Source organism: the organism of the source record quoted next, unplaced genomic scaffold (genome assembly GCF_019419815.1).
Source record: "Pyrus x bretschneideri cultivar Hongxiangsu unplaced genomic scaffold, Pyrus_bretschneideri_v1 Contig27, whole genome shotgun sequence".
Classification (NCBI taxonomy): domain Eukaryota; kingdom Viridiplantae; phylum Streptophyta; class Magnoliopsida; order Rosales; family Rosaceae; genus Pyrus; species Pyrus x bretschneideri.
The window spans coordinates 5,645,950-5,673,935 of NW_025999579.1; the positions used below are offsets into that span (position 1 = coordinate 5,645,950).

The 27,986-nt window shown below is 38.8% G+C and overlaps 5 protein-coding genes across 6 annotated transcripts; 2 read left to right on the forward strand and 3 right to left on the reverse strand.

Annotated features, from left to right (window-relative positions):
* Positions 1-765: 765 nt before the first annotated feature.
* On the reverse strand, positions 766-3,236 carry LOC103950102 (O-fucosyltransferase 37-like). Its single transcript, XM_009361254.3, has 6 exons — positions 2,547-3,236; positions 2,096-2,264; positions 1,873-1,962; positions 1,499-1,782; positions 1,158-1,416; positions 766-1,047 (listed from the first exon to the last, which is right to left on the reverse strand). The coding sequence occupies exons 1-6, from the start codon at positions 3,200-3,202 to the stop codon at positions 817-819; spliced, it is 1,689 nt and encodes a 562-aa protein (XP_009359529.2). The 5' UTR covers positions 3,203-3,236; the 3' UTR covers positions 766-816.
* Positions 3,237-6,067: 2,831 nt separating this feature from the next.
* On the forward strand, positions 6,068-9,494 carry LOC103950035 (probable aspartyl aminopeptidase). The gene is made up of 11 exons (XM_048587489.1): positions 6,068-6,255; positions 6,348-6,483; positions 6,668-6,746; positions 6,882-7,084; positions 7,204-7,273; positions 7,461-7,583; positions 7,765-7,920; positions 8,114-8,287; positions 8,549-8,623; positions 8,703-8,843; positions 8,990-9,494. The coding sequence occupies exons 1-11, from the start codon at positions 6,174-6,176 to the stop codon at positions 9,209-9,211; spliced, it is 1,461 nt and encodes a 486-aa protein (XP_048443446.1). The 5' UTR covers positions 6,068-6,173; the 3' UTR covers positions 9,212-9,494.
* A 465-nt stretch (positions 9,495-9,959) lies between these two features.
* Positions 9,960-12,731, reverse strand: LOC103950032 (adenylate kinase 4). The gene is made up of 6 exons (XM_009361184.3): positions 12,470-12,731; positions 11,506-11,651; positions 11,272-11,391; positions 10,993-11,160; positions 10,644-10,733; positions 9,960-10,270 (listed from the first exon to the last, which is right to left on the reverse strand). The coding sequence occupies exons 1-6, from the start codon at positions 12,588-12,590 to the stop codon at positions 10,169-10,171; spliced, it is 747 nt and encodes a 248-aa protein (XP_009359459.2). The 5' UTR covers positions 12,591-12,731; the 3' UTR covers positions 9,960-10,168.
* A 957-nt stretch (positions 12,732-13,688) lies between these two features.
* On the reverse strand, positions 13,689-17,114 carry LOC103950033 (nucleolar protein 56). Its single transcript, XM_009361185.3, has 8 exons — positions 16,762-17,114; positions 15,967-16,181; positions 15,664-15,821; positions 15,376-15,563; positions 15,030-15,282; positions 14,754-14,902; positions 14,512-14,646; positions 13,689-14,316 (listed from the first exon to the last, which is right to left on the reverse strand). Exons 1-8 carry the CDS (start codon positions 16,964-16,966, stop codon positions 13,973-13,975), a joined length of 1,647 nt encoding a protein of 548 aa, XP_009359460.2. The 5' UTR covers positions 16,967-17,114; the 3' UTR covers positions 13,689-13,972.
* Positions 17,115-24,054: 6,940 nt separating this feature from the next.
* On the forward strand, positions 24,055-27,166 carry LOC103950034. Of its 2 annotated transcripts, none has more exons than XM_048587508.1 (3): positions 24,055-24,359; positions 26,103-26,376; positions 26,507-27,166. In XM_048587508.1, exons 1-3 carry the CDS (start codon positions 24,189-24,191, stop codon positions 26,518-26,520), a joined length of 459 nt encoding a protein of 152 aa, XP_048443465.1. In that variant the 5' UTR covers positions 24,055-24,188; the 3' UTR covers positions 26,521-27,166. The 2 variants fall into 2 exon arrangements, with proteins under 2 accessions (XP_048443465.1, XP_018503658.2); XM_018648142.2 differs by having other exon boundaries at positions 24,174-24,359; positions 26,602-27,166.
* The last annotated feature ends 820 nt before the right edge of the window (positions 27,167-27,986 follow it).

The window sequence follows — 27,986 nt, forward strand, 5'->3', positions numbered from 1 at the left end:
TCAAGGCAGCAACCTGGTTCGATGTCTACACTGTCTTCATAGAGAATATTATAGTATATTTCTTTCCCACAAATCTCGTCAAATCCGATGCTGCTGCATTCTGGCGGATACACGATTGAAGTTGAAAGTGATTCCGATGAAGAAAGGGGTGATTCCGATGGAGAAAGGGTTAATCTGGTTGCAAATGCTGGCGATATTATTGTTGTTACAGCAATCACCAAAAACAGAATTGTAATACTATAATTTATAACTCCTAACAAGCTGATTCAGAATTATTATTATTAGCAAACTAATGCCCATGCATTTCTCATCTTTTGTGTTTTTTTTTTTGAACAAACGATATAATACCTGCGAGAGAAATTCTGAAGTACACCCAACTATAATACACACATTGGTGATATACCCAGTGCATCATCAAATTGTGCATGGATTAACTTGTCAAAACATTAACAAAACGTAACGTGAGTGCATTTCAACACTCCCCCTTAATGTCGTTGTGTTCATTTCCCTTGATCTTCATTCTTCTTAGCTTCAACGTGCTAACATCGGATTTACACAATTGTCTTCACTTCTTGCTGCCTTTTTTTCAGTTTTCTTCCTTCTTCTTATCAACCAATTCCCTTCAAGTGCAAACTTTAACATTTATTAGCTGAATTAGAGCTCATTTCGGTGCCATTTGCATGTCCAATTCAGGTTAAGGTAGTGGCTTAGCCAGAATTTTGAGTTCGATTCCTATAAATTCGAAGAAAACTCACACAATTAATGAACCAGAAAATTTGAGTCCAATATAGAGTTCCTAATGTTTCTCTAATGGCACTAGAAAATGCCTGTACTGTGTCTACACATGCACTCAGGCACAGGATATGCAATCACATCTCGGTTTCTCCTGTAACCCCTTGGCTCCAGCTGCCCCTGAGACTTCTTATGCAACCCTCTCATGATGCTTCCAAACTCTGCATCACTGATGGAGTTGTCTTCGAAAAGAGGCAGCATTGATCGCTTGTTCGGCTTTATAAACTTTCTGTGTCCTACGTAGGCACGGTGACCCTGCCAAGTCAAAAATACAAATTGAAATCGAGAACATTTGATCAAACGTAATGATTTAAAGTTTAATTTTACACAGAACTATCAGAATAAAGAAAATTTTGAGTGCTTACCTGCATTGCTCGGCCCATGTTTCCACCATGCGATGGAACAAAGACATCGCTGCTCAGAGACACAGTGTAGTCAATGGCAGCCAGAGCCGAAGCCTTGTTCATGTATGGAGAGAGTTCTCCATCTCGCGCCAACATCTCCTTTGTCACCAAATTTGGAAACTCGTCCACAAGTGGCTGCAGAGCCCTGCTGCCTCCAAATGCCTCGCCTCCTGCGCTGTATATCCGAGCACCTCTTGGTGCGCCTAAAGCTTTCAAAAACCTGCATTAAACATCCAACTTCAACAATGGTCCAAAAATAAAACTAGGAAATTACAACTCTGCATTTCTACTCCTATATATACCTTGCTATTTCTAAAGCATTTAGGGGGCAAAGTCCAGCAAGTTTCCGCTGGGTGTAGCTCATGTTTAACCGTCCAGTGAGGTATTCGGGTTGAGACTCCCGAACATTGGTGATCACATCATCATATTCGGGGCCTAAACCAGTGAGACATCCAGTTCTGACCCACACATCCTTCTCTAGCCGGAGATGGAGTGCAATGTAAGGACCCTCAATCCACATTCTCTTTGTAAGTCGATTTCCAAGTTCTCGAATTGGTGCTGCAAACCTTAATGCATGAAAAGCTACCTGAAAAGTAAACACAACATGGGATCAATGACAACATGAACTTACATTGTGTACAAATATCTGATGACGGTGGTTAAGTTCGTAATGTACCTTACACCGAAGCTTCTGCAGATCAGGGGGGAGATTCTTTGAGAGCTTAGAATCCAACCCTTTTAACACAAGAAGGCCTTCTCTCTTCAGCTGCATAAACATCAAAAACAAAGTTTGAGGAAAATTATTTTCTTTCTTAGTTCAATTCATTTCTCAACCCCAAAACTGGAAACTGACATTTCATACTCGCAAACTAAAATTAATATGAGAAATATTTCCGTACTTGATTATAGAATCTGCTATGGATCCACTGTGGAGTAACGTCGTGCGGAATCTTGTTTTCGATTGTCTGTCTTGACATCAAATGTGTGGAGGGAAGAGAGGATACAATTCGTACATCAGCTTGTAAAGTCCTTTTGAAATGTGCCACATCGAAAATGTCCGAGAACTCACTGCAAATTCAATAAAAACAAACCGATCAGCACAAGCATTCGATAGAATCAAACCCTATTAAAATACTAGTAGATCATTCCAAAGCCGCTTGTTTTATGCTTATTTTTTATGCAAAAATGATGACTTTCATGCTAAACACGAAGAATCAAACAAAATCCATGTCCTAATTTGGTACCAGAATCTAGAAATCATGTTTTTACATAACCAAATTGACCAAAGAGGACCAAGAACAACATCAAAACATGATAAAATAAAAAATAAAAAAAACACAAATGGCAAACCTTTCGTCTCCCCAAATCAGATTGATCTGCAATACTGGAACAACCAATGCAGCTCCAAGAATTCTTGCAATGACGACAGCATCAACAATCTGATTCCTCTGCTGGTTCAAACCTCCTGACGCCACCACCACCAAGAACCTCCTTTTCTCCTCAGAAATCCTGGGAGAGATTCTCCGATACCCAAGGCTGAAATCCAAGCAGGGCCGGTAATTTTCACCGCTGGGCTGCTGCCAGAACTCCCTCTCCGCCTCCGAAAGGTTCCCGAAAGCCCCGTGAGCCGGCAGCGGTACCATTGCACTGGTTGACAGGCTCGGCGGGTCATTATCTTCCTCCCCATTGGTGGCGGAAACTGGAGAAGTGGGAGAAGGAGTTGGAGAGGAGAAATGGGAACAGGGGAGGAGAGGAGGGTATGAGGGGACGAGGGTGAGAAAGGAAATTCCCAAGAAAGTGATGGAAAATAGGAAGGAGAGGTAGAAGATTGGGACGGCTAATGGGTGCTTGCTGTTGCTGCAGAGCTTCGGGTTTCGGAGGCGGAGGGTTTTCGGGGAGAAGAGGAAGGCGGTTAGCGGAGTGAATGGAAGTAGGTGGAAGAATGGCGGCGGCGGCGGTGGGTTTGTGGTGAATGTGGAGGCCTTCAAGTTTCTTGCTTTCGCCATGGAAATTACAGAGTGGTGCTTCTCTGTAATTGGGGTTTTGGAAGAAGCTCTGTTTTCTGTAAATTTTGGGTTTTTAGAGAGAGAGAGAGAGAGAGAGAGAGGGAAAGCGAGGAGTTTGAAAGATTGTAAGAGAAGAAATGAAAGAAAGCACAGAGAAGCTTGAAGCTTGTTGTGTAAGGCAATATAGTTCTTGATTCTTGAACCTTCGTAAATGTCCGATTTGTCCTTGGTTTATTGCAAAATTAGCCCAGTAAAATGAACCTTCGAGAGGGTTTTATGGTAATTGTACAACAACCATGCGGTCGACGGTTATTCCGTTTGGCTTTCCCGGGAAAATAAAAAGCAGGTTAGCTCAAAAGTGCTTCTTGTAATAGTAGTTTTGCTAACACTTGGGCTGTTGGCAAAAGCAAAACTGTGATTTAGGTTAGTAGTTATCCATGTTTTCCGAGTGTTATTAACTACAAATTATGTATTCGACTTTTGGAGAGATGTTAACAAGAGATGATTTAAATGCATTTTAATTTATGCTTTGTTTGGCGAGTGACAAAAAACAGAAAAGGAGAAAGAAAAACACAAAGATGGTTTTGATGGAATAGAATGAGTGACTAGAAAGCCAACATATGGTAAATGCAATCAAGGGCGACTCAGAGTTTCTAATTTATTAATATTGTGGTAAGGAATTCGAATACAGGAACAAATGCTTTCAATTACTTAAATTGCAAATTCTTTACTCCTTTAGCAAAATTTTAGATTAAAGAGTTCTGTACAAAGGTTAAAGTTTCACAAATTCTCATGTATGTCCTATTTCTTTCTTTTTATATATAGAAATATGCTAGGCAGACTCGTCTTAAAATTGAATCTCAAGCAACTTATTAGACGCGTGTTCTTTCTATCAGCAATTAATATTCATCTTTAGTTCTGCTAAAATAAAAATAAAAAAATGTTAAAGTTGTTTTCTCTCTCCTCTAACCTCTCGTCTCCCTAACCCGATGAACAGTAGCTCAGGAGGGGCCTAAAAATCTCGCCCTAAAATGCTCTCTTGATATAAGAAAAATTAGTGTGTCTCGTGTCCTAAACTACCACCACCGTTATTTGGGATTGGTGTCCTCAACTCAACTCTCATGCCTAGTATCATGACTCAGATACAATTTAAAGTTCTTGTAAATGGCAAGAGGAAGAAGGAAGGAAGGAAAAGGAGAATAAAGCAAATATAAAAATAAAAACCAGCTATCTCACCTGCCCTCTCTTCTGATCATCTGAGTCCCGCAAAACTCATAGTATCGCTGGTTAACTACAAAAAAGTCACTAGCCTCAAATCAAACCCAATGAAAGAAAAGATTCTAGTTGGAGCCTTAATCCTATGAAAAATCTTTGAAAATCATAAGAATAACTCTAATTTTTTGTCAGGTAGGCTCAGGACCATTATGGTCCTTTCATAGCTCCGCCCATGTCGATGAACTTAAACAATCTTTCTCTCTCGCTCTCTTCTTCTCTACCATGTGTCATCTTTCCTGCCCAATGAACCCAGATGCAACAATTGTAAAAATTCCAGTCGGTCACCATGGATCCTAGATGAAAATTGTTGAACGTCCGTACCAACACTTAAGATCATAGTAGACATCAATTCTTAATTTCATGGGTCTTTCTTGTTGCTCCCTTTATTTTTCTTGATAAAGAAAGTTGGATTAGGGATTGAATGTCCATGGTCGGCCATTGGAGGACAAACATTTGCAGAGATTGAACGTTTTAGGTGGTGGATGCAGATTCTCAAATACAATTAAAATAAAAAATTGTAAATTTCCATCAAGAAGCAAGTTCAAAAATTAAATTCCTTATTTCTTTGTAGAATCTATAGACGTCGTATTGGAATGGCAGAGAAGAAAAGAGAGATTGTTTGAGTTCATCTGTTGGCGAGAAGAGAGGTTAGAAGAGTGAGAACAAGTTTAACATATATATATTTTTTTAATTTTAACGAGCCCAAACACGAATGTTAATTGCTAAGGTAGAAAGAACATGCTTCCAGTGAGTCGCTAGAGACTCACTTTTTAGACGAATTTACCTAGTATATGTCATATATTTAATGCGAAGTACTTTTGTTGCTTTATATGATTCTTCATAAGGATCACATGTCACTCAATTCCATTATCTTTGATGCCCAAAGTTTTTTTATTTCTAACTTTAAGATGTGCCATTGGCAATTTGGATAGTTCATGGTTAAATTGATCCAAATATTACACAAGCATACAAAAAGTTACAATATCAAAAACTTGAAATTCTTTTAATTATAAATTACCGACATTCGTCTAACAGACTAACATGCGATATTGACAATCATTCACACGCGTAAACAATTATTGGTCAAAATCATTACTCAAATGTTCATAATTTTTTTTTTTTAGTACATCAATATTTTTACACTAAGGGAATGAGACGTTCAGTTAAGCCACACTATGGGCAGCCTAATTTGGTATCGAATTCGCCATCTACGAGATTCGAACCTAATGACCTCTCACTCTAAGCAAAGAGGAATACCGCCAGACCGTAGTACTACTCAAAATACTTCATGTTTGATTTATAGAGTTTTGTGTTTATAATTAGAACCATTCATATAATGAATCATATTGTAAAGATCATTTATGTAAAAAATAAATTAAAACTAAGACCGTCTAGTTAGTTTATTCTAACAAACACATAAACGATTCGTAATATTTTTACTAATTTTATTTATATGTTTTTATGCTAAGATTAACTGGCTTTAGTTTTAATTGATTCTTTGTAAAAGCATCTTCGTAGAATTATTTATAATATCAACCTTTAAAAGTTTTACAAATCACGCGAACAGATTCGGGTTGCCGGGATTCAGCAAATAAATTCGCATGCAGAGTCAGAACGATCCACTGAACAAGAACTTTATCACTAGGAGACACTCAGAGAGCGCGTCACTGAGTCGGCTCAGCCCAGCACAGCAGAGATGGCAAAGCAAGAACCAGACTCCGTCGCCTCTGATCTCATCAGCTTCCTAAACGCCGCCCCCACCGCCTTCCACGCCGTCGGTAAAAACCCAAATCCCCTTTTTTGCTTAATTTCAATCCAAAGTTTGTTGCTATTGGTAATTGTTTGTTATCTGGTTCGATTTCTTCTGCAGACGAGGCGAAGAAGCAGCTGCGAAGCGCGGGGTACGAGCAAGTTTTGGAGAGGGAGGATTGGAAATTGGAAGCTGGTAAAAAGTATTTCTTTACCAGGAATTACTCCACCATTGTTGCTTTCGCAATCGGTAAAAAGTACGCTCAGTTTTTTTCATTATTTAGCACTTTTAATTCGAGCCTGCTTGTTTGTTTTTATTGATTTAAGCTTCCGTTTGATGTCGAAAAATTCATGGGAGAATTGATGGAGTTGAAAGTTTTGATCTTTTCGGGTTTAATTATTCGGAAAGCTAAAATGTGTATGAGGTATGTTTGTGTATAGGTATGTTGCTGGAAACGGATTTCAGATTGTTGGTGCTCATACTGATAGTCCTTGTCTCAAATTGAAACCGGTTTCCAAGGTATTGTCCCGATTTGTTTGAATTTGAATTTGATTGTTACAAAAAGGAGCTGATAAGCCTGAAATTATAACAATTAACAAATGGATACGGTGTCGAAAAATTTGAACGGTTTTGGAATATGGACGGCTTGTGCAGGTTGCTAAAGGCGGGTTCTTGGAAGTGGGTGTCCAAACTTATGGTGGTGGCTTGTGGCATACATGGTTCGACCGTGACTTGACGATTGCAGGAAGGGTGATAGTGGCAGAAGAAAAGGATGGCTCTGTTTCGTATTCGCATAAACTTGTTCGAATTGAGGAGCCCATAATGCGGATTCCTACTCTGGCAATTCACTTGGACAGGTAATCACTCTATGATGTATGACTGATACTGAAATTAATATGCATTAGTGAGTCTTTTTCTTTAGCTAAATTATTTCTGCTTTCTCACTTTCAAGTATATTTTCATCGTCCTTTGGCAGGGATGTTAAAGATGCATTCAAGGTGAATACACAGACGCATCTTCTTCCCATCTTGGCAACGGCAGTCAAGGTAATCTTGGAATCACATCATATATGCTGTTATACCCATGCTCATTAGATCTAACAAGGATGGTATTTAGTATCTGAAAGTGGAGTAACTACTGAATTTTCTTGCATAATTTATCATAGAATAGTCAATTTTCGTTCCTTCCTATTCACTTGTGCTTTCTTTTACCAAAAAAAAACTGTTTTTGTAGGCCGAGCTCGAAAAAGTGGTTGCTGAAGATGGTGAGGCTAACAGCGATGCTCAGACTGATGGAAAGAAATCCAATGAGAAAACAACCTCAAATGCCTCGAAGCATCACTCACTTCTACTACAGGTCAATAATTCTTGAACCTAAGCTTTCTGTTTGACCTTGGAGAATCAGTTGATCGTTTGGTTGTTTTCATATTGCATGAATGAATTAGCGGATGATAAGACAACTATTACTCGTTTAGATGGGTTCAACTTTAGTTATGCTTTTGTGGTGATTATATTGATTTTCTCTTTCTTTCTTCCAGCTACTTGCAGATCAGCTTGGATGTGAACCGGAACATATATCTGATTTTGAATTGCAAGTATGTGATACTCAACCAAGCATAGTAGCTGGTGCCGCAAAAGAATTTATTTTCTCAGGAAGGCTTGATAATCTTTGCATGTCATTTTGCTCTCTAAAGGTAAGAAACTTTTGTAAAGTTTGTTGAGGCTATCTCTTTCTGTCAAGATTCCAGTTGTAGGTTAGTTGTGTTCTCTGCAGTATACCACCCGTATCCTTTCGTGTATTTCCTTTTCGTTTGGTATTACATTAAAGTATGTTGTTGCAATATCGAGCAGATGATTCTTGTTTCTTACTCTATTGTTTACTTCCAGGCATTGATAGACGCAACATCTTCTGATAGCAACCTTGAAGATGAGTCTGGTGTTAGAATGGTGGCTTTGTTTGATCATGAGGAGGTCGGATCTGATTCAGCCCAGGGCGCTGGGTCTCCAGCCATGTTGAATACTCTTTCACGAATTACAAGTTCCTTCACCACAGATTCTAAGGTAGTGACTCTTTGATGTCAAATTGTATGGTATTGTCCCTATTGGGTTTGGTAACTACAGTTTTTCTTTAATAGTCTGGACTACTTAGTAGTGCGGAAAATAAACGGTCTGGAATGTATTGAAGAAATACTAACTTACTTGCCAATCTAATGGATATAAAGCCGGACTATTGAAGACTTACCCTAGTAACTATGTTTTCATCGGGAAAGCTTGTTTTTTATACACTGCACTGATTTTTTTTTTTTTACCTCTTTTCCCAAGCTGCTCGAGAAAGCTATTCAGAGGAGCTTTCTTGTATCTGCTGACATGGCACATGCCTTACATCCTAATTATATGGTATGTTTGTTCAATATGTACTAATAATTTTTTCAGTGCTGTTACTTTTGCTCAATATTAACCGAGGGATCTAATTCAGGACAAACACGAAGAGAATCACCAACCCAAGTTGCATGGGGGCCTTGTGATCAAACACAATGCAAATCAACGCTACGCAACCAATGCCATCACTGCATTAATATTCAGGGAGATAGCAAGGAATCACAGCCTTCCTGTCCAGGTCAGCCTCTCCCTACGATTTGTATTCTAGCTGTGAAAGTTAAATAACTGAAACCGGGCACACTTTCTGTTAATGTCAATCTACGGCGGGAGAGCTGAGGTGATAAAATAATTTGATTAATATCATAGAGTTTGCTTCAAATGCAGGACTTTGTGGTTCGTAATGACATGGCATGCGGTTCGACCATCGGTCCCATTCTTGCAAGTGGAGTGGGAATACGAACCGTTGATGTAGGTGCACCGCAGCTGTCGATGCATAGCATACGAGAAATGTGTGCTGTTGATGATGTGACGCATTCATACGAGCATTTCAAAGCCTTCTTCCAGGAGTTCACTCATCTGGATGCAAAGATTAAAGTGGACGCGTAGGTCTATGGTCCTCCATTCTTCGTCGTACTTGGAAGTTCATATGAGGAGTTTGCTAGTTGCTCGTGGCGTCTTTGCGCTAGACACGGATGGAATCGTAGTAGTTTAATTAATAGTACTAAGCACCATCGGTGTGTAAAGATGGTGTAGCAATGTATCATGCAGTGCTGGACTTATTGGCATTAGGCCAAAGTCACGCATTTGACCATCACCAGGGACGCAATACCGGCCGTATTGCAAGTTTAACCAATAACATGATGCTATGCTATGTGATTTAACTTTCTCACGTTGCAATGATACTACCGCCACTGTCGTGTACCCGTGCCCGATGTGAGAAACCCTCTCCTCCCGCTGTGCTAGCTAGGACTTATCGGTCTACACAACACTTGAGTTCAACTTCAACCCAATACTTAATTCATCACTCCGACTTCAAGAAATTCCATTTTGTCCGGTTGAAAAATTGCGAGGAGACTCTCAAAAATGAGACTCTCCATAAACCATCTACCACCTCATGTTTTTGCACAATGTTTTAGAGTGCTTGCACAGGAATTAGCGTTAAACTGGGAGGTGTCAAAAAATTCATGGAGAGTTCAACTTTGAGAACGTCTCCTTCGCATTTCTCTGTCCGGTTGAGAAAAGCATTTCTCTGTTTCAGCGGCAATCTTTGCAGTACAAGCAACGGCACATGGAGAAAAACATCGCATGAGAAAATTGAGGTAGGACTGCAGCAAAATAATGAACAAAACTAAACTGCCACTAAAATTCATAATTCTTATTTCACAAGTTACTCCTCTCATTAAGCTCTCAAGAGTTGACAGCAGCCGGTACTATCAATTTGAAATTCAACAAAAACATGAGCAGAATCGGTGAATTCAATTGTATGTCAGAAAACAAATGAACAAAAAAAGAACTAGGACTTTTTGGATAAATTATCCAAGCTAAAGGCAAAGGGACCATGTTCTACGACGAGAGCACTTTATGAACCTCGGAAGTGACCTCTTGAGGAGGTTTCTCCGCTTGAAGATTGGCAACAATGCCTTTCTGGGAATAATAGCCAATAACCTGCACATCAAAATAACGAGCCCCGTTACAGAAAATAATGAGAAGTAAAACGAAAACATACGAAACATGAAATGGTGTAATAAACAAGCAAGTTGAATAAAATATCCGACACTAAAAATGAAAAAAGGCGATGGGGAGGATTTTGCACCGGAACAAATAATATAAAAATTTGCAGAAGTATCAGTTCAGAAACAATGGCTAAAATATCTCTGCACAACCATGAGACATTTCAAGCACATACTGCCTCAGGCCTTTAGATTATCACAGACAACTTGCTATGGTTCTACGAGAGAACATACACGTATAAAAAAGACACCTCAAAAAGAAAACACACATAACTATTGTCTCCCCAAATGTAAGGAAGAAGCCATACCGGTTCAGTTTGCTTGTGAAATGCTTCCAGCCTTGACTTGAGAACTGCTGCAGTATCATCCTTACGTTGAATCAAAGGTTCTCCAGTTACCTTGAACAAAACAAGAAGCAAGGGAAGCATATGCTTATTCAGCACAACTTTTCCAAAGAGTATAATTGAAGCTCATGCAGAGTACGGTACAAACAAATTAACATAACACTAGCTACTAATATTTTTAAATCACTTGATTGTTACAACCGACATTATGCTGTTTTCCTTTTTAGCCAAATATCCTTGCCCGTCTCTCTTTTAATATTTTTGGATGCACAATGTTTTTCTAAGACCAAAAGGAAAGATATTGCCCCCTTACATCATCAACACCAGGAGCCTTGGGTGGCGCAAATTTCGTGTGGTAGGATCTACCACTGGATGGGTGTATCCAGCGACCAGTAATCCTCTCTTCCAAGATTGCATCATCAACTGCAAAGTTGAGCACCTTATCAATCTTAGCTCCCTGCTTTTTCAGCATCTCATCTAGCTGCATTCAAAGAAATATAACCTTACTTTAGAGCACAAGGGCACACAAACACAAGATACTTTTGAACATATACCGACCGTAACATATACACAGATGCCAAAGAATGCAGACCTTCTCTGCTTGGACCACAGTCCTTGGAAATCCATCAAGAATGAAACCTTTCTGACATGAAGGCTTCTTCATTGCTTCATCTATGATGCCAACAACCAAGTCATCGGAAACAAGCTCTCCCTGAATAGAGTGACATAACACCATATCAGAAATTTATTGTGTGATATAAGAAGTTAAGAACACAGTCCAAAGAAAAAAAAATTCATGGTAAAACAACATATAAAAAGGAGTCACCTTATCCATAGCCTCTTTAGCTTTAACCCCAAGAGGAGTCTTAGCAGAAACAGCGGCTCTCAACATATCACCAGTAGCCAAGTGGCACAAGCAATAGTCATCCTTAATTATAGGTGATTGGGTACCTTTCCCTGATCCGGGTGGGCCTGTACCAAACAAATTGTACGATTACACACATGAAAACATTCAAGAAAAGAAAGGAAGAAGAATTCCTTCAATAGAAATACTGCTAACTGTGAGAACATTCTTCAAGCATCAACCAAATTGGTCCTTCATGCATCATAACCGAAAGAAGCAACATAGGAAAGACATCCAAAACTCATAGTTTTTCCCCATCTTCCTTCTCAGCAAAGGTGGGGATAAAATCTCAATCTAGAACATATATATTGACACACACAGGGATACCTACATGAGTATGCAATGTATTAACAGGTGGCATGCCGGCATGCCAGAATTCGCCAGCATGACATCCCTTGGAAACGAATGTCTCAGCATTTCGCTGCATAATATAGAATACAATGGCAAGAGAGAAAGAAACGGATACGAATTGAAAATTGAGCACCCTATCCTATTACAAAAAAACAAAACAATCCGAATCAAACTATCAAATATCCTGAAACCCCAATCGATATTTGGTTTATTAGCACGAGTGCAAAAGGGAAATAACCAAATCAATCAAGCCATTTTCAGCAACCTTATCTTCTTCATTAGTTATTTTCTATCTGTTTCAAACTTGACAGGATTTTCCTACATTTTCTCACTAACCAATCAGTCAGGATTGAGAACCGAAATCGGAACAATAAGTCACAAATCAATTAGCAAAAACAAAAAAAGCACCAAACTTTGAATCTACAAACGCATGCAATTCTCGGATCTGGGTTGTTCTTAAATATCAAAACTTGACCCGAAATTGAGAGCCAGAAGAACAAAAAAATAAGAGCTTTAATGGAGAATAGAGAGTCACCGATGAGAATGAGGCGCTTGTCGGGCTTGGTGGAGCATTTCATGCGGCGGAGGAGCTCGGTCATGAGATCGACGGAGGGCACATCTTCCAGGTTCGCTACTACCGCGGAGCTGCCCGCCATGGCTGATTGTTTCTCTGTGGTTTTAGGGTAGGGTTTTCTCTCTCTAGATTTACGGTAAGAGTGCGCAGAGAGAGAGAGAGAGGGGTTGGAGGGGTTGGGTTGTGTGTTTAAGGTGTGGGGTGGGTGGTGGTTGTACTTTGTTCGGACTTCGGACCCTCCAATGCTTCAAACTCAAGCGGCCGTTTTACCTACCCAGCTCTGTTGAATTCCCTTTTTACCCCTGCCCCTTGGATCTGCTCTGAAATAAATATTAATTTTCCTTTCTTTTTTTTTTTTGCCTTTATGATTTTGATAATGAAATATAAGAAATTCTGAATGAGCAAATGGCCCCAAACTTCGTCATCTTATTAGATGTCGTCATTTGCCGTAATTTAGTAGCTCTCAGTTACAAATGCAGATAAATATTAATAGACATGAATAAGATAACCTTGAAAATAAATGAGCAAATGGATATGAATTTGGAATAAGAAATTCTGAATGGGTAGGTAGACATTAGTGTAATAAGGAGTCAAAAGGACAAAAGCAAAGTCAAATTATGATTTGCTTAATTAGCTTAGTAAAATATAGAGAAAAAGTCAAAAATTCTAAATGAGAAAATAGCATTGCGGCTAAATACACGATGAGTCATCTTGATACAATATTACATATCGTCATATACGGAAATTCAGTAACCAAGAAAGTTAATTTGCTTAATTAGCTTAGTAAAATATAGAGAAAATGTCAAAATTTGACAAAACAGAGTGGGAAAATGTTAAAAAAGAATAAAAAATAGTGAAGAATTTTTATTTTAACACTTAACTTCTTTAAAAGAAACTGTTCCATGAGGAATCAGTGACAAGGAATTGCAAATATTGAAACATAAACAGCACCTTGAGAAACGCAGTTAGAGTCATTCATTCACCAAACAAAACCATGTGAAATCAATTCCATCGGTTGCTCGTCTGCTCTTCCTAGCTCGTCTAGCTGCTGAACTTCCGGCGGAGTTCCAGTAGCAGCTAGGAATCGAGCTTTCAAGCTTTGCTTCTCGCACCGAATAAATCGCATGATAAGCACTAAGCATATAACCATAAACAAAAACAGCTTTATATAACAAAATCATTGTCAAAAACCTACATTCAACTGCAATTTCTATTGACTGCACATCTAGATCTTTGAATTCACAGACATAGAATCCGCAAAAACACCGACATTCATATTCAATCAAGTTAAGATAAGAGTGCAACTAGAAAGGTTACTACTACATAGAGAGCCTTCGAACATGGTTTACGCTGTTAACATAAAAACCTACTAAGGAAACTGTAGACATCATCAAAACAACATGATGGCAGCAAGCCGGGATATCCACAAGCCCCTTGAGCACCAAGAACAACGTTAGTTGTAATTTAGTCGCTGTCTTCACTTTTGGATTTCTTCTTCTTCTTCTTCTTGACATCGCTGGGAGCCTGTAGATCGTCTCCATTCTCCTGTTTGCTCTTCTTCTTCTTCTTCTTGGCCGTTCCATCCTCCTCGGCATGTCCATTATTCGCATCCTCCATGGTTTCATCCTCCTGATCCAATTTTCTCTTGTCCTTCTTCTTCTTCTTCTTTTCAGATTTACCCTCAGCAGCATCTCCATTTGCAGTGGCAGCTGGTTCATCCACAGCCATAGCATCACCATTATCTACAGATTTTGATTTCTTTTTCTTGCTTTTCTTCCCCGAAGCTTCTTCTGTTTCCATCTCTGTATCTATTACATACAAGTAAACAATCAAAGTTACACGCCAGAAAGCAAATCTACCAACATTTTACGTCAAATCAAAGGTTGATCCCAGTTCTCATACAATATAATTTGACAGATTCATGACCAAAAATACGATATATTCCTATGGTTGTATTGATGTCCTGTAAAAACTCTTAAGACCATATTCTCTTAGTTACACACCTTTGCTTTGAGTACTCTCAATTGCAGATTTCATGACATCAATGTTTTTGCGAGGTGCAACACCCTTGTCATAAAAGTCAAGTCGCTCCTCAACTTGTTCACGAAGTTTCTCCCCAAAAGCAGTAGTGCTACTATCTGAACCACAGAAGATTGCAACAACACTATTTATGCAGGAAAAACCATGCTGCGCAAGAAAAGAAAAGTTAGACAACCAATACTGTATGAGGAAGGCTCAAAGTCACCTGCAAAGCAATCAATGCGAGAAGCAATAGAGCACTTGTTTGCAAGATAACGAGCCATTCGGCCCTTGTTCCGTGCAGATGCTCGACCAATAAAAGATGAATGGAATATCAGTCCATATTTGGGTGTGTTTCCCCTGGTTTTTAGTGCCCTGAGGAGAAGAACAAAAGAGTCAACCAAAAGGCTTAAAATGAATCCGGAGGACATTTTTACTTGTTTCTTGTCATACAGGACCAACTTTTACGTAACATCTTGAGGGAAAGTGAGTGTAAAACTACCTGAAGAGAGCCTTCTCCGCACCTAGGATCTGAAGGGTAGAAGAAGGGCATTTAGCCAAATTTGTAAGACTACCAGCATGAGAAATCAAACGCGCTCCAACTACTTCACCAATTAAAGAAGCCAAATTGGGAGCAATGTCGTTCATTTTAGAAACCAGATAGTCATAAAGCCTTTTCCTGTACTCGGCTAGGTCCATCACCTTCTGTGCAAATTGCTGAACGTTCATCAAGTCAAGTGGAGACAAATCTTGCCCTGTGAAAAAATTAAAACAAACATAACAATGAGGAAAATGAATGAATTGATAGAGAAATGGATAAATGAAAGGCACATATTATGGAATCCTACCCATGGATGCTTTGGCTGCTTCTATAATCTCCTTGGCCTTATCTTCGTCTCCAACAAGGTCAGTTAAATCTGATAGATTGTCTTCAGACAGTGTTGACTTGTCTTTAATATATTTTGACACTTTGGCATAGAGATAATTGTCATTGACGATCTTCACCAATTCAGGAAAATGCCAAGAGTACCATTCTCTGCAGAGAAGGGATACACAAAAATATTATATCTTCAGTAAAATCCCAATTCAAATTACCGAACTTCGAATATGAAGGTGCACAAATGCCAGTATCATACCTGACTCTCATGGAGAAGGAATTGATATCCTTATCAAGGGTATCCAGAAGGAAGATTGCTTGAATCACCATATTGTCAACTCGGTTGACATTGAACTTGACCTTGGCCCTGCTGTAACTGTGCCCTAGACCAAGCTGGGCTTTCTCTAAGTCTCCAGGCTAGGGTAAGGAAAGAACGAAAATCAAAAATTGAAAGATACAAATTCTAAAGGCAATGTCTTTACATCATAAACCCACAAAATATAGCAAACAAGAACACCTATGAATTTATTATACAACAAAATAGGATTTGTTGAATTCAAACCTTTAGACTCTTGAGAAGAGTTGTAAAATGTAGTCGGACGCCACGAATCAACTCAAGGACAAACTCATTACTTTGGCATGGAATTTTAGTCTCTTCAAATATGTGTGACCCGATCTTAGGTTCGGAAACTCCCAAACTGAACTTTGGCTTCTTACCTTCCTTGACTGTTGGGAGATTTTTTTCCAAAAATTTTCTTAGTTCATCAGTCATAACCCCTGAAACGCAACCACAACAAATAAGCAAAACCCTTTGTGTTGAAGGAACCTCACCAAACCAAATTAAAAGAATAAACTTCATTTAAACACACCAAGCAATTCAAGAGAGGCAACACTATACTTCAACTATCAACATTAGTAAATTGCATAATCTACTAACCCACTTGAAATTCCACATATACATTACGAGACACACAAGCAAGTTTTCCGGAGCATAAAGGGAACAAATTGAACTTGGAGACCTTAACACAACTAGGCAGCTCAACAACGCTCCAATATCTTATATTTTTGCAAGTTTTCATGTAAACGCAGGAAACTGGTTTAATTGGGTCAAAATTTTCGTCATTTCTCAATAATCGATAGAGAAAACAGTAGATAATTGAATGCCAGCCCAATACATGCATAAATTACTTTCCTTCAATTTCCCATCAACCGAACAGAAAAACAATCACACAAACAGAACAATGTTCAAACTTAATATTCAAACAGAACCAAAGTCAATAAAAAATCCCAATCATTGTAATCAATACAAACATAATCAAATTAAAAACCCCAAAAGAAACAAGCTTTCATTATTTACCTTCAGAGACTGAGTTGCATTGGTTAAGGGCGTCGAGGGCCGACTCGAATGGATCGAAAGCTGTGAGCTGGACCACCTTCCCGAACCGGTTGATATCCGAAATGGAGCTCCGGACCGCCTCGGTGTTCTGCCCGATTTGGTCGATGCCATGAGCGAGGAACAGAGAGTAGCCTGAAGCTGATTCGTAGAGCAGGTAGAGCGCCATCAATAACGCGAAACAGCGGCGTTCAGGGCTTCGTCTTTGTCCGTGGAACCCTCACTTTCTCTCTCTAGAACCGTCAGAATCGGCGGTGGAGAGAGGGGAGGAGAGCTGAAATTCGTGGGGGTTAGGGTTTAGGGTTTTTTCAGCAAGGAAGAAGTGGGTTTGGGTTATGTAGGTGGCGGTAGGTCGTTTCGGTCCGTTCGATGTGTATACTGGGTTTAATGCTTGGTGAATCTAACGGTCGTGATGTGTGGGTCCCGAGTAGTGAGCTTGGAGGTGTGTGTAGGGTGGCGAAGAATATTTGGTTATGTTTGGATAGCCACATATTTCAGGATTATTTGGGAATTGGGGTTGCTTTAGACAATTTGAGGATATCTATGTTCCGGTTTAATAATGGTACGATATGGTTTTTTTTTTTTTTTTCAAAGTAATTTGTGGGTGGCAATTTTAGATAACGGGATCACGTGATTTGAATTTGAAATCAAATAAAACTAGTGGATTTGGACTAACCACAAACTAAATCTTTCGTGATTTAGATGGATCAAATTTCAATCGAAAGATAAATCATTTTCAATCGTACGTGCATAATTTCAAATGACTTGCTAAACTCATTAGTTAAATAATGTAAATCAACTCGATTACATATTTGACTGTATAAACTAATTAATTTAACTTTATACAAGTACCTCTTTCGCTCTTTTTTTGTTTTTTTTTAATCTTAAATAATCAAGTAATTAATTATTACAAAAACCGAAACAGTATTGACATTCTCCCTAAATCTTCAAACCGAGCAAAACCAAACTACTCACTAACAGTTTGGTTTGATTTAGTTTCATCTCTAATTTTAGTTCAAACAAACTAAATCGTACCACCATTTACAGTTTATTAACATAACTATAACTTAAATGTTAGATCGATCTGAAATGGACGAAGCCACCCTATGTTAAATTGATTTTTCACTTTTAAGATCAGCTCACTACAAAATCATTATTTTCGTTTTCTACACACCAATCTTCCTCACTCATTTTTCTCCTCCTCTCATTTCTCCTCACACCAAAGGGTTGCCCACTCGCAAGATGTCGTTCAGTCGTTGACAATGGCGCCCACCGACGACCGACATGTCATCTCATCCGTCATGCAGCAATGCATAAGGAGAAGAAGACCATTGTTTTAACAAATCTTTTACCTTTTTACTTCTTAATCCAATGCTTTGTTTAGTTTGCTTAAAACCAAGGCAATAAGCTTCACCATTTTTACTAAGCCGCCATGGAAGCTTGTATTCAACCTCCACTCCAAAACAGTCACTAGTACAAAAACACACTTGCGCGACGAAGCAAATTACGTTGCACAAGGACATTTTACGCAACGTTGACAACAAAGTGTCACACAAGGACATTTTGCGCGATAGGATTATGCACGACGAATCATTCTGTCGTGCAAAACAATTTTGTGCGACGAAGCATTCCGTCGAGCAAAACTGTTTAGTGTAACAAAGGTGTACTTTTGTCGCGCAATGTTGGGAAAACAATAAAAGTCTTGATTTGGTGCTAGAAAATTGCGCGACAGACTAACTGTGTCGCGCAAATGACCTTTGCGCAACATTTTGGTTCACTGTTACGCAAAGACCATTTCACGATGACAACAACGACAACATCGCTGACCAACATTTATCATCTTTGATAGAAATTGGTGAAGAAACACTCCGGGTACTAATGTTGTCCAAGAACTGTTTGAAGTAATCCTAAAATCGAAATACAAATAGAGTCAATTTCAATTGAGCTTGGTGATCTGCCGTGATATAATGCACCGGAAGAGGCAAACGAAGATGAGGACGAATGGGAATCCAAAATGATAGTAGTGAGGATAGCTATAGTTATTATTGTAGTTCGGATGAGGATTAATGTAAACTTGTAAAATTGAATGTTATATATATTTATTAAGTAGCTTTAAATTTATTATTGTAGTTCGGATAGGGTTTTTGTTAGAAAATATATTATTGTGCCAAAAAATTGCCCGACGGACCAAATACGTCGCATAAAGGGTTTTTGCGCGACGTACCAACCCGTGCATCATGCAAAAGGGTGTTTGTGGGACGAACAATTGTATTGCGCAATGGATAAATGTGTCGCACAAAATCGGAGTTACAATAACAGTTAAATCGTGATTTTTCATTTATAACCGTCGAAAAATTTTGTCCGGTTAGCTAATATCTGAATGTTTGTTTTTTGCGATTTTTGGCGTATGTGATCTTTAAGTATATACAAACAATTTTGATGGTTGGATCGTTGAAACTTCGAAGAATACGTATCCCATCATAACAATAGATTCACTAACACTTAGTGTGAAACCCCGTCCCTGATTTATCATATTTTGTATTATCGGACTTATTAAATTACCAAATTACCCTTGAGTTGACTTTCGTTGACCATCTCGTCGAAATGCATATTACTAATTTTCTTAGTTTATTCTTATTGTACTTATCGCCATAAACACGTAGGTGCAAACAGATTCGAAATTGGATTTGTAACGAAGATTCTACTTACGAAACAACGAATGTTTTCGGATATTAGCGAACCAAGGGGACCTATGTGGGATTCATGTTCCCTTAACCTTTACCCTATCCGAATTACCCTCTCCCCTTTTTAGATTTTCTTATCTCGCTCTCTCCCTATCACTTTCTCTCATTCCCTTTAACTCTCCCCGAGCTCTCTATTCTTTACAACTTTCACTTTCCTCCCCAAGCTCAACAACAATCACCACAACCTTCACAATCTAGACGTGGTGACCTTGAAACCTTAGGTAATAACTATGGAACTCCCACAATGACGAGGTCACTGTTCATCACATCTCCCAACGAACTCCAACGTGTTTCGTGACCTTTCCGACGTTAGCAAGTTCCTATAAACCTTTTGGTGTGTGTTTTAAGGCTAGATCAAAGCTTGTTTTAAGTTGTACACACTTGTTAAACGCAGAAATAGCTTGAAGTCAGCTTTTCCTAGATTCCAGCAAAAACTCATAACTTCCAGGCCATTTCCGGCCAAACCACGACGAATTAGCCGTCATGCAATGTATCATTCTTGTCATCTCATTGAGAACTACAACTTTTGTTTTTGAATCACTCAAATTGGTTGAGTATTGAAGAAGTTAAGAGCTTTTGAAGGTTTGCCTAGTTTTCGGCCGAAATCGAGTCAACCCGACCTAGCACCCTTAAACCTGGATCCAAGCCCAACTTGTTACCCGGCCTAACTATGCTACTTGGCCTAAACCCATAACCTTTGGCCCAAGCCCAACTACCTAACCCAGCCTAAAAACAGGCCTAACCCAAAAATCAAGCCCATATCCAAAACCCAGATCCAACCCGACCCGATCGAATCCCAGGTTCCAGGTCAGTGCATGGGCGTTTGTCTTGGCCGGCTCGTGGAGCACATAAGCCTCCATCGGAGGAACTGTGCTCTACAGCCATCCACGCCGATAACTTTTCTAACCAACTTTCTGGCGACTTAACTCAACATACGGAGGCGCGTGCAGTGGCGCGTGACCTTCTGGGCCGCGATGCGTGGGGGTACCCAAGGTTCCCCCTTAGGTTTTTCAACGTTTTGAATCCGTTTATGAAGTCCATTTTCTGAAATTCAACTGCTTCAGTAAAGTTTTATTAATTGGTCCCTTTATGTGCTTAGGTGTGTTTGTTAGTGGTGTTTTCGTCCTCCTTAGTTCGCACGGTTCTTCGACGATAGAGTATCTGTGAGTGAACCCCTTTTAAAATGCATGATTTTATTATTAGAAATGCATACATGAAAGCATGATTTTATGACTACGTTTTATGAAACCTTTATGAGTAAATCAGATTTATACTTTATGATATTTCATGCTTTATAGAATAACTATTTACTGAGATATTTATTATATAATGTTTGAGCTATTAAGCTCCAATGAGATATATTTTGGAAAGAATATGTTCATGATTTTATGTGCTTACTTAGTGGTTATTCATACTATATGCCTATAGGCGAATGATATTTATATATGGCTTCGGTCGGAAGATATTTATATATGGCTTCGATCAGGTGACGTAGTGGCTTCGGGTGGAAGATATTTATATATGGCTTCGATCGGGTGATGTAGTGGTTTCGGTCGTTTATGATACCACTATTAAGCACATTATATATGATATATGTTTTATGAAAGGTTTTATGGCATGCTAGGGTTTTTGGAAAACCTATTACTTATTATACTATTAAGTTTTCTAAAATATGGGTTAATACGTCGAAGAATAAATGTTTTAGTATTATTTATATGTAACTTGGTTCACTTATATTTTGTTTTGAGCCCCCTCAGAACCTAGGAATGAGGCATACGATCTGAGCTACGAGTGTCACATCCCAGCTAGGGGTCCACCACATCCCGGGCCCACTCCACCATCGTAGCACGATATTGTCCGCTTTGTGCCCTAACCACATCCTCACGGTTTTGTTTCTGGGAACTCACACAAGAACTTCCCAATGGGTCACCCATCTTGGGAGTGCTCTCGTGCACTACTCGCTTAACTTCGAAGTTTCCATGGAACCCGAAGCCAGTGAGCTCCCAAAAGGTCTCGTGTTAGGTAGGGATGTGAATATACATATAAGGATCACTCCCCTAGGCGATGTGGGATCTTACAATCCACCCCCCCTTAGGTATCGTTTGGTATGCAGACCGGACGGGGCGGAACGGAATGGGACGGGACATGACGGAAAGGAACGGAGCGGGAGCAAAGATGCCTTTGGATGGAAACAAGGAGGAAGAAGAAGGAGACGGAGAGGTTATAATTTTGTGTTCCATGGATGTGGAACGAGTCGTTCCAGGGGGGTGAGGTGGAATGAACATTCACCCAAAACTCGTTCTGTGGAACAGCTCATTCCACCCGTTTTAGGCGCACCAAACGTGGGACGGAATGCCTTGTCCACTCTGTTCCGTCCCGTCCCACGTACCAAACGGTACCTTAGGGACCCGACGTCCTCGTTGGCACACCACAGTTAGGGTTAGGCTCTGATACCAAATTATCACATCCCCGCCTGAGGTCCACCACATCTCGGGCCCGCTTCACCATTGTAGCATGATATTGTCTGCTTTGGGCCTCAACCACGCCCTCACGCTTTTGTTTCTGGGAACTAACATGAGAACTTTCCAATAGGTCACCCATCATGGGAGTGCTCTCGTGCGCTACTCACTTAACTTCGAAGTTCTCATGGAACCCAAAGCCAGTGAGCTCCCAAAAGGCCTCGTGCTAAGTAAGGATGAGAATATACATATAAGGATCACTCCCCTGGGTGATGTGGGATCTTACAATGAGGCATTCCCATATCAGTGAACTTGTGCCCTCTACTCTGCGTTGGACGTCTCTTGTAATAACACCTTCTATTTTACCTTCCACTTGTATTCTAAATTAGTAGTATGCTCTGAACATGTCATGCATTATCATTGTTATTTTGTTGGCAGTTGAATATTATTATATTATCTTGTAAGGTTTGTATTTGAATATTACATTGCATAGTTACATACAAAATTTTTATGCATGTTTCACATGTTCTCGACATATGCATTCATCAAATGGTTTGTGTCACTCTCGGGTGTCGGCCAGCATGTGGCCATCCCGTTGTCCTTCAAACATCAGGATCGGGGTGTGTCACTTAGAGTTTATTTATACTTTCATTAGTATCACATAAGATTTTGTGGTATCCACTAGCGTAAATATTTTAAATTGAAGATCGAATTCATTCATTGTATTCATATAGGGTCAAAGAATGTAGCTGTAAAAAATCATCAAAATCGGAGTTAAAATAACCGTTAAATCGTGATTTTCCGTTTTTAACCGTCGAAAAGTTTTGTCCCATTACTTGATCTATGAATGTTTGTTTTTTGCGATTTTTGGTGTATGCTATGTTGAAGTATATACAAACAAGTTTGCTGGTTGGATCGTTGAAACTAGTTTCGAAGAATGCGTATCCCATCAAAACAATAGATTCACTAACACTTAAAGTTTATTTATATTTCATTAAGTATAACATAAGATTTTGTGGTATCCACTAGTATACATATTTTAAATTGAAGATCGAATTCATTCATTGTATTCATATAGGGTCAAGAAATGTAGCTGTAAAAAATCATTAAAATCAGAGTTAAAATAACCATTAAATTGTGATTTTTTGTTTATAACATTTAAGAAATTGAATGGTATATATATTTATTAAGTAGCTTTAAATTTATTATTGTAGTTCGGATCTGGTTTATGTTAGAAAAATATATTATTGTGGGTTTTATGGTAATCAAAATTGAATTTGAAGAGAGTAAAGTCACATTTTCAGTAAATTTTATAATAATTTTTTATCTCAAAAATATAACTTGTGCGACGCCATAATGGAGTCGTTGTGCAAAAACCAAGAGCACGATGTCATCATGTATACATACGTTATGCAATTTGTTAAAATTTTTACGATGTAATTGAAAAAAGTAGGCGTTTTTTTTAAAAAAATTTTCCCAAATTACTCTTTTTAATTGGACAAAATGAGGGTGCAATTGGAAAACAATCCAGACGGCAGCCACTCGATCTCAATTAAATTACGTCAATATCTTATATTCATTTTTTTTAGAAAGAGAAAAACAACATAGAAAATGGAAGAAGAGAGGATAAAAATGAATGGAAAGAGGAAGAGAGAGAATCCTAATCTTGCAAAGTTACTGCTATTACATCCATTATCGATGACGTTTATGTTGCATATGGAACATAAGAAGAACTAGCTCTTTACTGGAGCTATTGAGAGGTATGAATACATCATTAGTTAAAATTCTCTTACATATAAACTATCTTACCTTACATCACCATCCAATCAAAAGGGAAAAACTAACCTAATTACGTACGATTGGTTTATATTATCACTTGATCGGGTGGGATGTCTCAACCATGAATCAACTATATGAAAATCTGCTATCAGACGTTGCCGAATATATACAATAAAATTCATAAAAAGCTTGTGCACGAGGAAAAATTATATCGTATCCACCATGCAAGAGAAGCAGTACCATCCTCAAGACATGCTTAGTTTTGAGTCTAAAGTTGTCCCAAGACCAGAAAAACGTGCTGCAAATACCTCACAATATGTATTGTATGGAAGCAAATAATTATTTAAATATATAAATATGAATTAACAGTAGAAATGATTTAAAAATTATTATAATCTCATGATCTGGTATGTACCAGATGAAAAGACAAGTTCGGGGGTCCCTCTCTCACTTCGTCTCGCTCCTCTCCTACTCCGTTAGACGAAGACAAAGACGAAGGAAGACAGCAGCCACTACCCACCCATCTGCTCCTCCGCTCCAACCTCCGTCGGAATTCCTCGCCGTTTCCTCAATTCCGAAGGTCCCTTCACATCTCTCTCTCTCTCTCTCTCTCTCAATGTTTTGCTTTTTGCTTTAATCGTTCGACATATGATAATTAGTGGGTTGTTTGGCGAAAAGGGTAGCAGAGAAAGCAAATGGAATGGTTGCAAATCTGTGATTTTTTTAATTGGTGAGACCTTAGGGTTTTGATTTTGGTAGGGTGGGTGATTTTTGTGATTTGGGGAAGCGGGTAATGGTGGGTTTGTTGTTAGGGTGAGATTTGTGAGCTGGGATTTGGTAATCTGAGTGAGTTGGGTGGTTTTGGGGGGTTTCTGGGATGGTGTGTTTGGGGGTGAGATACCATTTGGATCTGAGACTTCTAAAAGGCAAGTGAGAGAAATGGAGAGAAAGGGTTGGGAATTCAGTTTGTCTCTGGTTGATCTTGGTAGCTCATCCACTATGGATGACAATGGTGATTGCTAATATGGAAGGTCTGTACTTGTTTGCTGTCTTCAGCTAGCTTTACTTTTGCTGATTTTCCTTTTTCTCATTCTTTTTCCTTTATAATTTGTTATCTTTTCGAGTACAAAAAATTTAATAAATTAATTTATTTTCTTGTTATTATGAATTTCTGGAAATAGGTTGCTGTAAAATTTATGGAGTAGTAGAATTTGGTATGCTCATTTAAACTTAGTCGTTTACCTTGTACTGGGACTTGAAAGCCATTTATGAATCTTGAATGCAAGAGTGTTTACTTAAGCTTTCAATTTGCTTTGATAACTATTAAATGTAATGAAGTGGAAGCTGAACTTTAATGTGATAAAGCTTGAAGAATCGTACTATTTTACGGCTTGTATTGGTGTTTCGGTTGTTATAATTGATATTAAGTGCCATTATTTGATTTTCCAGTTATGGCATTTTGATGTGTGATTTCTGTGTAAAACATCTATCTATTTTGTAAGTCTTATGAATCAATAAGACTTTGAGGGTAGTAGTTGCCTTCCGTAGTTAATGAAGTGCTGTACCCACAGAACTTTATGATTGTAAACCTGAATTCAATCATATGTTTCTGCTTGTGATCAATTGTGAGGCTTGAGTTTTGCTTTGCACAGCAAGTCCCACAAATTTGTGAAATTTGTATCTCTATGGATTATATGTTTTTTCTGCATAATGGTTTTATATGTCGTTCTGGATATTCTAGAATGGCGTGCTCTTCAAAATTCAAACTTTAAGGTCTGATAGGTTACGATTTTCTAGTGTGTTTATGGCTTGTGGTGCGCTGTTGCTTTCATTCTTTTCCTAAGTATTGTTTGTCCTAGTGTAGTTATACTCATTCCATTTGCTTTAATACATAGGTTTTTGATTGTTATGCATATGAAAGAATGTAGTTATCAGCTTAGCGCCGTGGTGGAGCCTAGGCCATGGGCAGGTCATAGGGGGTACGATATGCATAATAGCTAGTATATATTCATATTTCTTAGTATATATGTGTGGATTTATATTAGGAAACTAAATGAACCTAGTTTGCACGGCATGAAACTATACATGTGTGTATTTTTATATTTATTGTTTCAGCTATTTCAAGTAAAACATGTGTTTGGAGTTGATCAACCAAAACTACTTTTGAATTAGTATTCTTTCTACCTTTGCAATACTGCTTTATATATATGTGAACAAATGCAATAAAGGATATGATGCTACTTTGGTTGCTAATCGATTAGTTTCAAATGCAAGAAATGATTAGTTTTTAATGTTATATTTTTATGGTTCAAAAATTGTATAGATGTCACAGTTGATCACTCGTCGTCGGGGTGTGACCAATGCGCCTCCTGCATTTTCAGCACCTACTGCTTCAGCCGTGAGTGCTCCATTGATTGGGGAGCCTACATCCCTTACTGAGGCTACTCCTAGGGCATCCCAGGTGCCTGCATCATCGACGTCATCAGTGTCGATTCAGCCGCTCAGTGCACAGCGGCCTCACCGGGGCCGCCGCCATCCGAAGCCTTCTGATCACACTTCCTCGACATCCACAATCGAGGGTGGGGGCTCCCAGCCAGGTAGTTTTTTCTAATTCTCACTACGTTGTATTTTTTTCATTTTAAAACTATTATTTTTATGATTGTGAAAATTTGTTGCATTGTGAAAATGTGATGTGGGTGTGAATTAATGTTATTTTACTATTTTCAGGTTTTAGGAAATGATATACTATTAAGGGAGGTTTTGCCGAATTTTATGTAGAAATTTAAGATTAGGGTTTTCACCATTTAAGTTATTTTGGGCAGCTGAAAAAAACACTAAGGGGCCTAATCGAATGTTGAAGCCGACACACAACGTACGTATGTCCAAAAAAATGATCAAGATTGCGTATGACTCGCGACATCGTGGAGCGGCTACCTCGCAGCAGCATAGCAGCATCTCTACTAGTTGTAGTTTCGTTTTGGATCAGAAGCTTGGTCATCATCATGGCAAGGTTGTTCGAGGTATGGGGAAGGTGCGGGTTCGTGAGATGGGTGCCTCCTCTTCCAGACCGACCACAGGACAGGTCATTGCCCTGACGAAGGAAGTGGAAACCCTAAAAGCTAAGATTGCGGCCCAGGGTGAGAAGATTGCGGCCCAGGGCGAGAAGTTGAGCATGATCTTACGGGCCTTACAGATGTACGGCCTCCAAATCCCGATGCCAGCACCTAATCTTGCTCCACCTTCATCCTCCTAGCCACTTCGCCCAATCGATACCCAGTAGCATGATGCATCAAACCCAGACAACTACTTGTAGTTTTTTCTTTTATGTTCGGACAGCTTATATGTACATTTTCATATATTTTATAATTAAATATTTTTATTGGTTTATTAATTATTGTTTATAATTTAATTAAATATTTATAAAAAATTAAATAAAAAATATTTTATCAAAAAAAAGAGGGGGGGGGGGGGGGGGCGACAACGAGAACAAGATACGTCACATGAAATTTTTTGCGTAACGCAGGTATTGTCGTCGCACAAAGACCTTTTGAGAGACGCAGGTTACGCCTTTGTCGCGCAAACTCTGCTTTCACGACCTTTGCATGACAGTTTGTGCGCGATGAAGTTTTCGTTGGATTAATTTTCAGGTGACATTTTTTTACTTTGCGCGACGAACTATGCTTTGTCGTGCAAACTATTATTTGTATTAGTGGGTATGAGTAAGGCGTTATGGGAGCAGAAGTTGGAAACTTATACAAGTTCAGGTTTCTTTCGATTAAATTTTTGCAGCGTTCAGATCGCAATCTTTGTGTATGATCAGTGAAGAATATCCGTCAACTGATGGATTTCCTCGTGAATAAGTTGAATTTGAAGCCGTCAACTATTGCGAAGCATCTAAATTGTTATTTCATTATTTTCATTTTGATGATAAAATGCTTATGTCATAAAGGTATTTCATGATACTAAAGGTGAAACCAAGAATTGGTAGGTCCGTCTGAAAGGTAAATATGAAGACGATATACAGGACTCTGTTTTTTGTCCTGGCCACTACATTTGACCATGCAGGATGCAGCTTTGTGTTCCCAAGTCTTAGCCTTATCTGATTTTGGCCAAGAAGTCTATTATGGAGGGTGGGACATAATATATATATATATATATATATATATATATAATGTGTTTCTATCCATACAAGACTAGCTTCTTAATA

Excerpts from the sequence above, each read along its gene's own strand:
- LOC103950102 (XM_009361254.3), bottom strand. The coding sequence starts at position 3,202 with ATGGCGAAAGCAAGAAACTTGAAGGCCTCCACATTCACCACAAACCCA. Across the intron at positions 1,783-1,872 it reads TGCAGAAGCTTCGGTGTAAG|GTAGCTTTTCATGCATTAAG; the intron begins GTACATTACGAA and ends TTTACTTTTCAG. Across the intron at positions 1,048-1,157 it reads ACATGGGCCGAGCAATGCAG|GGTCACCGTGCCTACGTAGG; the intron begins GTAAGCACTCAA and ends TTGACTTGGCAG.
- LOC103950035 (XM_048587489.1), top strand. The coding sequence starts at position 6,174 with ATGGCAAAGCAAGAACCAGACTCCGTCGCCTCTGATCTCATCAGCTTC. Across the intron at positions 7,274-7,460 it reads TCTTGGCAACGGCAGTCAAG|GCCGAGCTCGAAAAAGTGGT; the intron begins GTAATCTTGGAA and ends CTGTTTTTGTAG. Across the intron at positions 7,921-8,113 it reads TGTCATTTTGCTCTCTAAAG|GCATTGATAGACGCAACATC; the intron begins GTAAGAAACTTT and ends GTTTACTTCCAG.
- LOC103950032 (XM_009361184.3), bottom strand. The coding sequence starts at position 12,590 with ATGGCGGGCAGCTCCGCGGTAGTAGCGAACCTGGAAGATGTGCCCTCC. Across the intron at positions 11,161-11,271 it reads CTGTGGTCCAAGCAGAGAAG|CTAGATGAGATGCTGAAAAA; the intron begins GTCTGCATTCTT and ends CTTTGAATGCAG. Across the intron at positions 10,271-10,643 it reads TTCACAAGCAAACTGAACCG|GTTATTGGCTATTATTCCCA; the intron begins GTATGGCTTCTT and ends TTTGATGTGCAG.
- LOC103950033 (XM_009361185.3), bottom strand. The coding sequence starts at position 16,966 with ATGGCGCTCTACCTGCTCTACGAATCAGCTTCAGGCTACTCTCTGTTC. Across the intron at positions 15,283-15,375 it reads AGCAGCCAAAGCATCCATGG|GGCAAGATTTGTCTCCACTT; the intron begins GTAGGATTCCAT and ends ATTTTTTCACAG. Across the intron at positions 14,647-14,753 it reads TCGCATTGATTGCTTTGCAG|ATAGTAGCACTACTGCTTTT; the intron begins GTGACTTTGAGC and ends TCTGTGGTTCAG.
- LOC103950034 (XM_018648142.2), top strand. The coding sequence starts at position 24,189 with ATGTACCAGATGAAAAGACAAGTTCGGGGGTCCCTCTCTCACTTCGTC. Across the intron at positions 24,360-26,102 it reads CCGTTTCCTCAATTCCGAAG|ATGTCACAGTTGATCACTCG; the intron begins GTCCCTTCACAT and ends AAAATTGTATAG. Across the intron at positions 26,377-26,601 it reads GGGTGGGGGCTCCCAGCCAG|CTGAAAAAAACACTAAGGGG; the intron begins GTAGTTTTTTCT and ends TATTTTGGGCAG.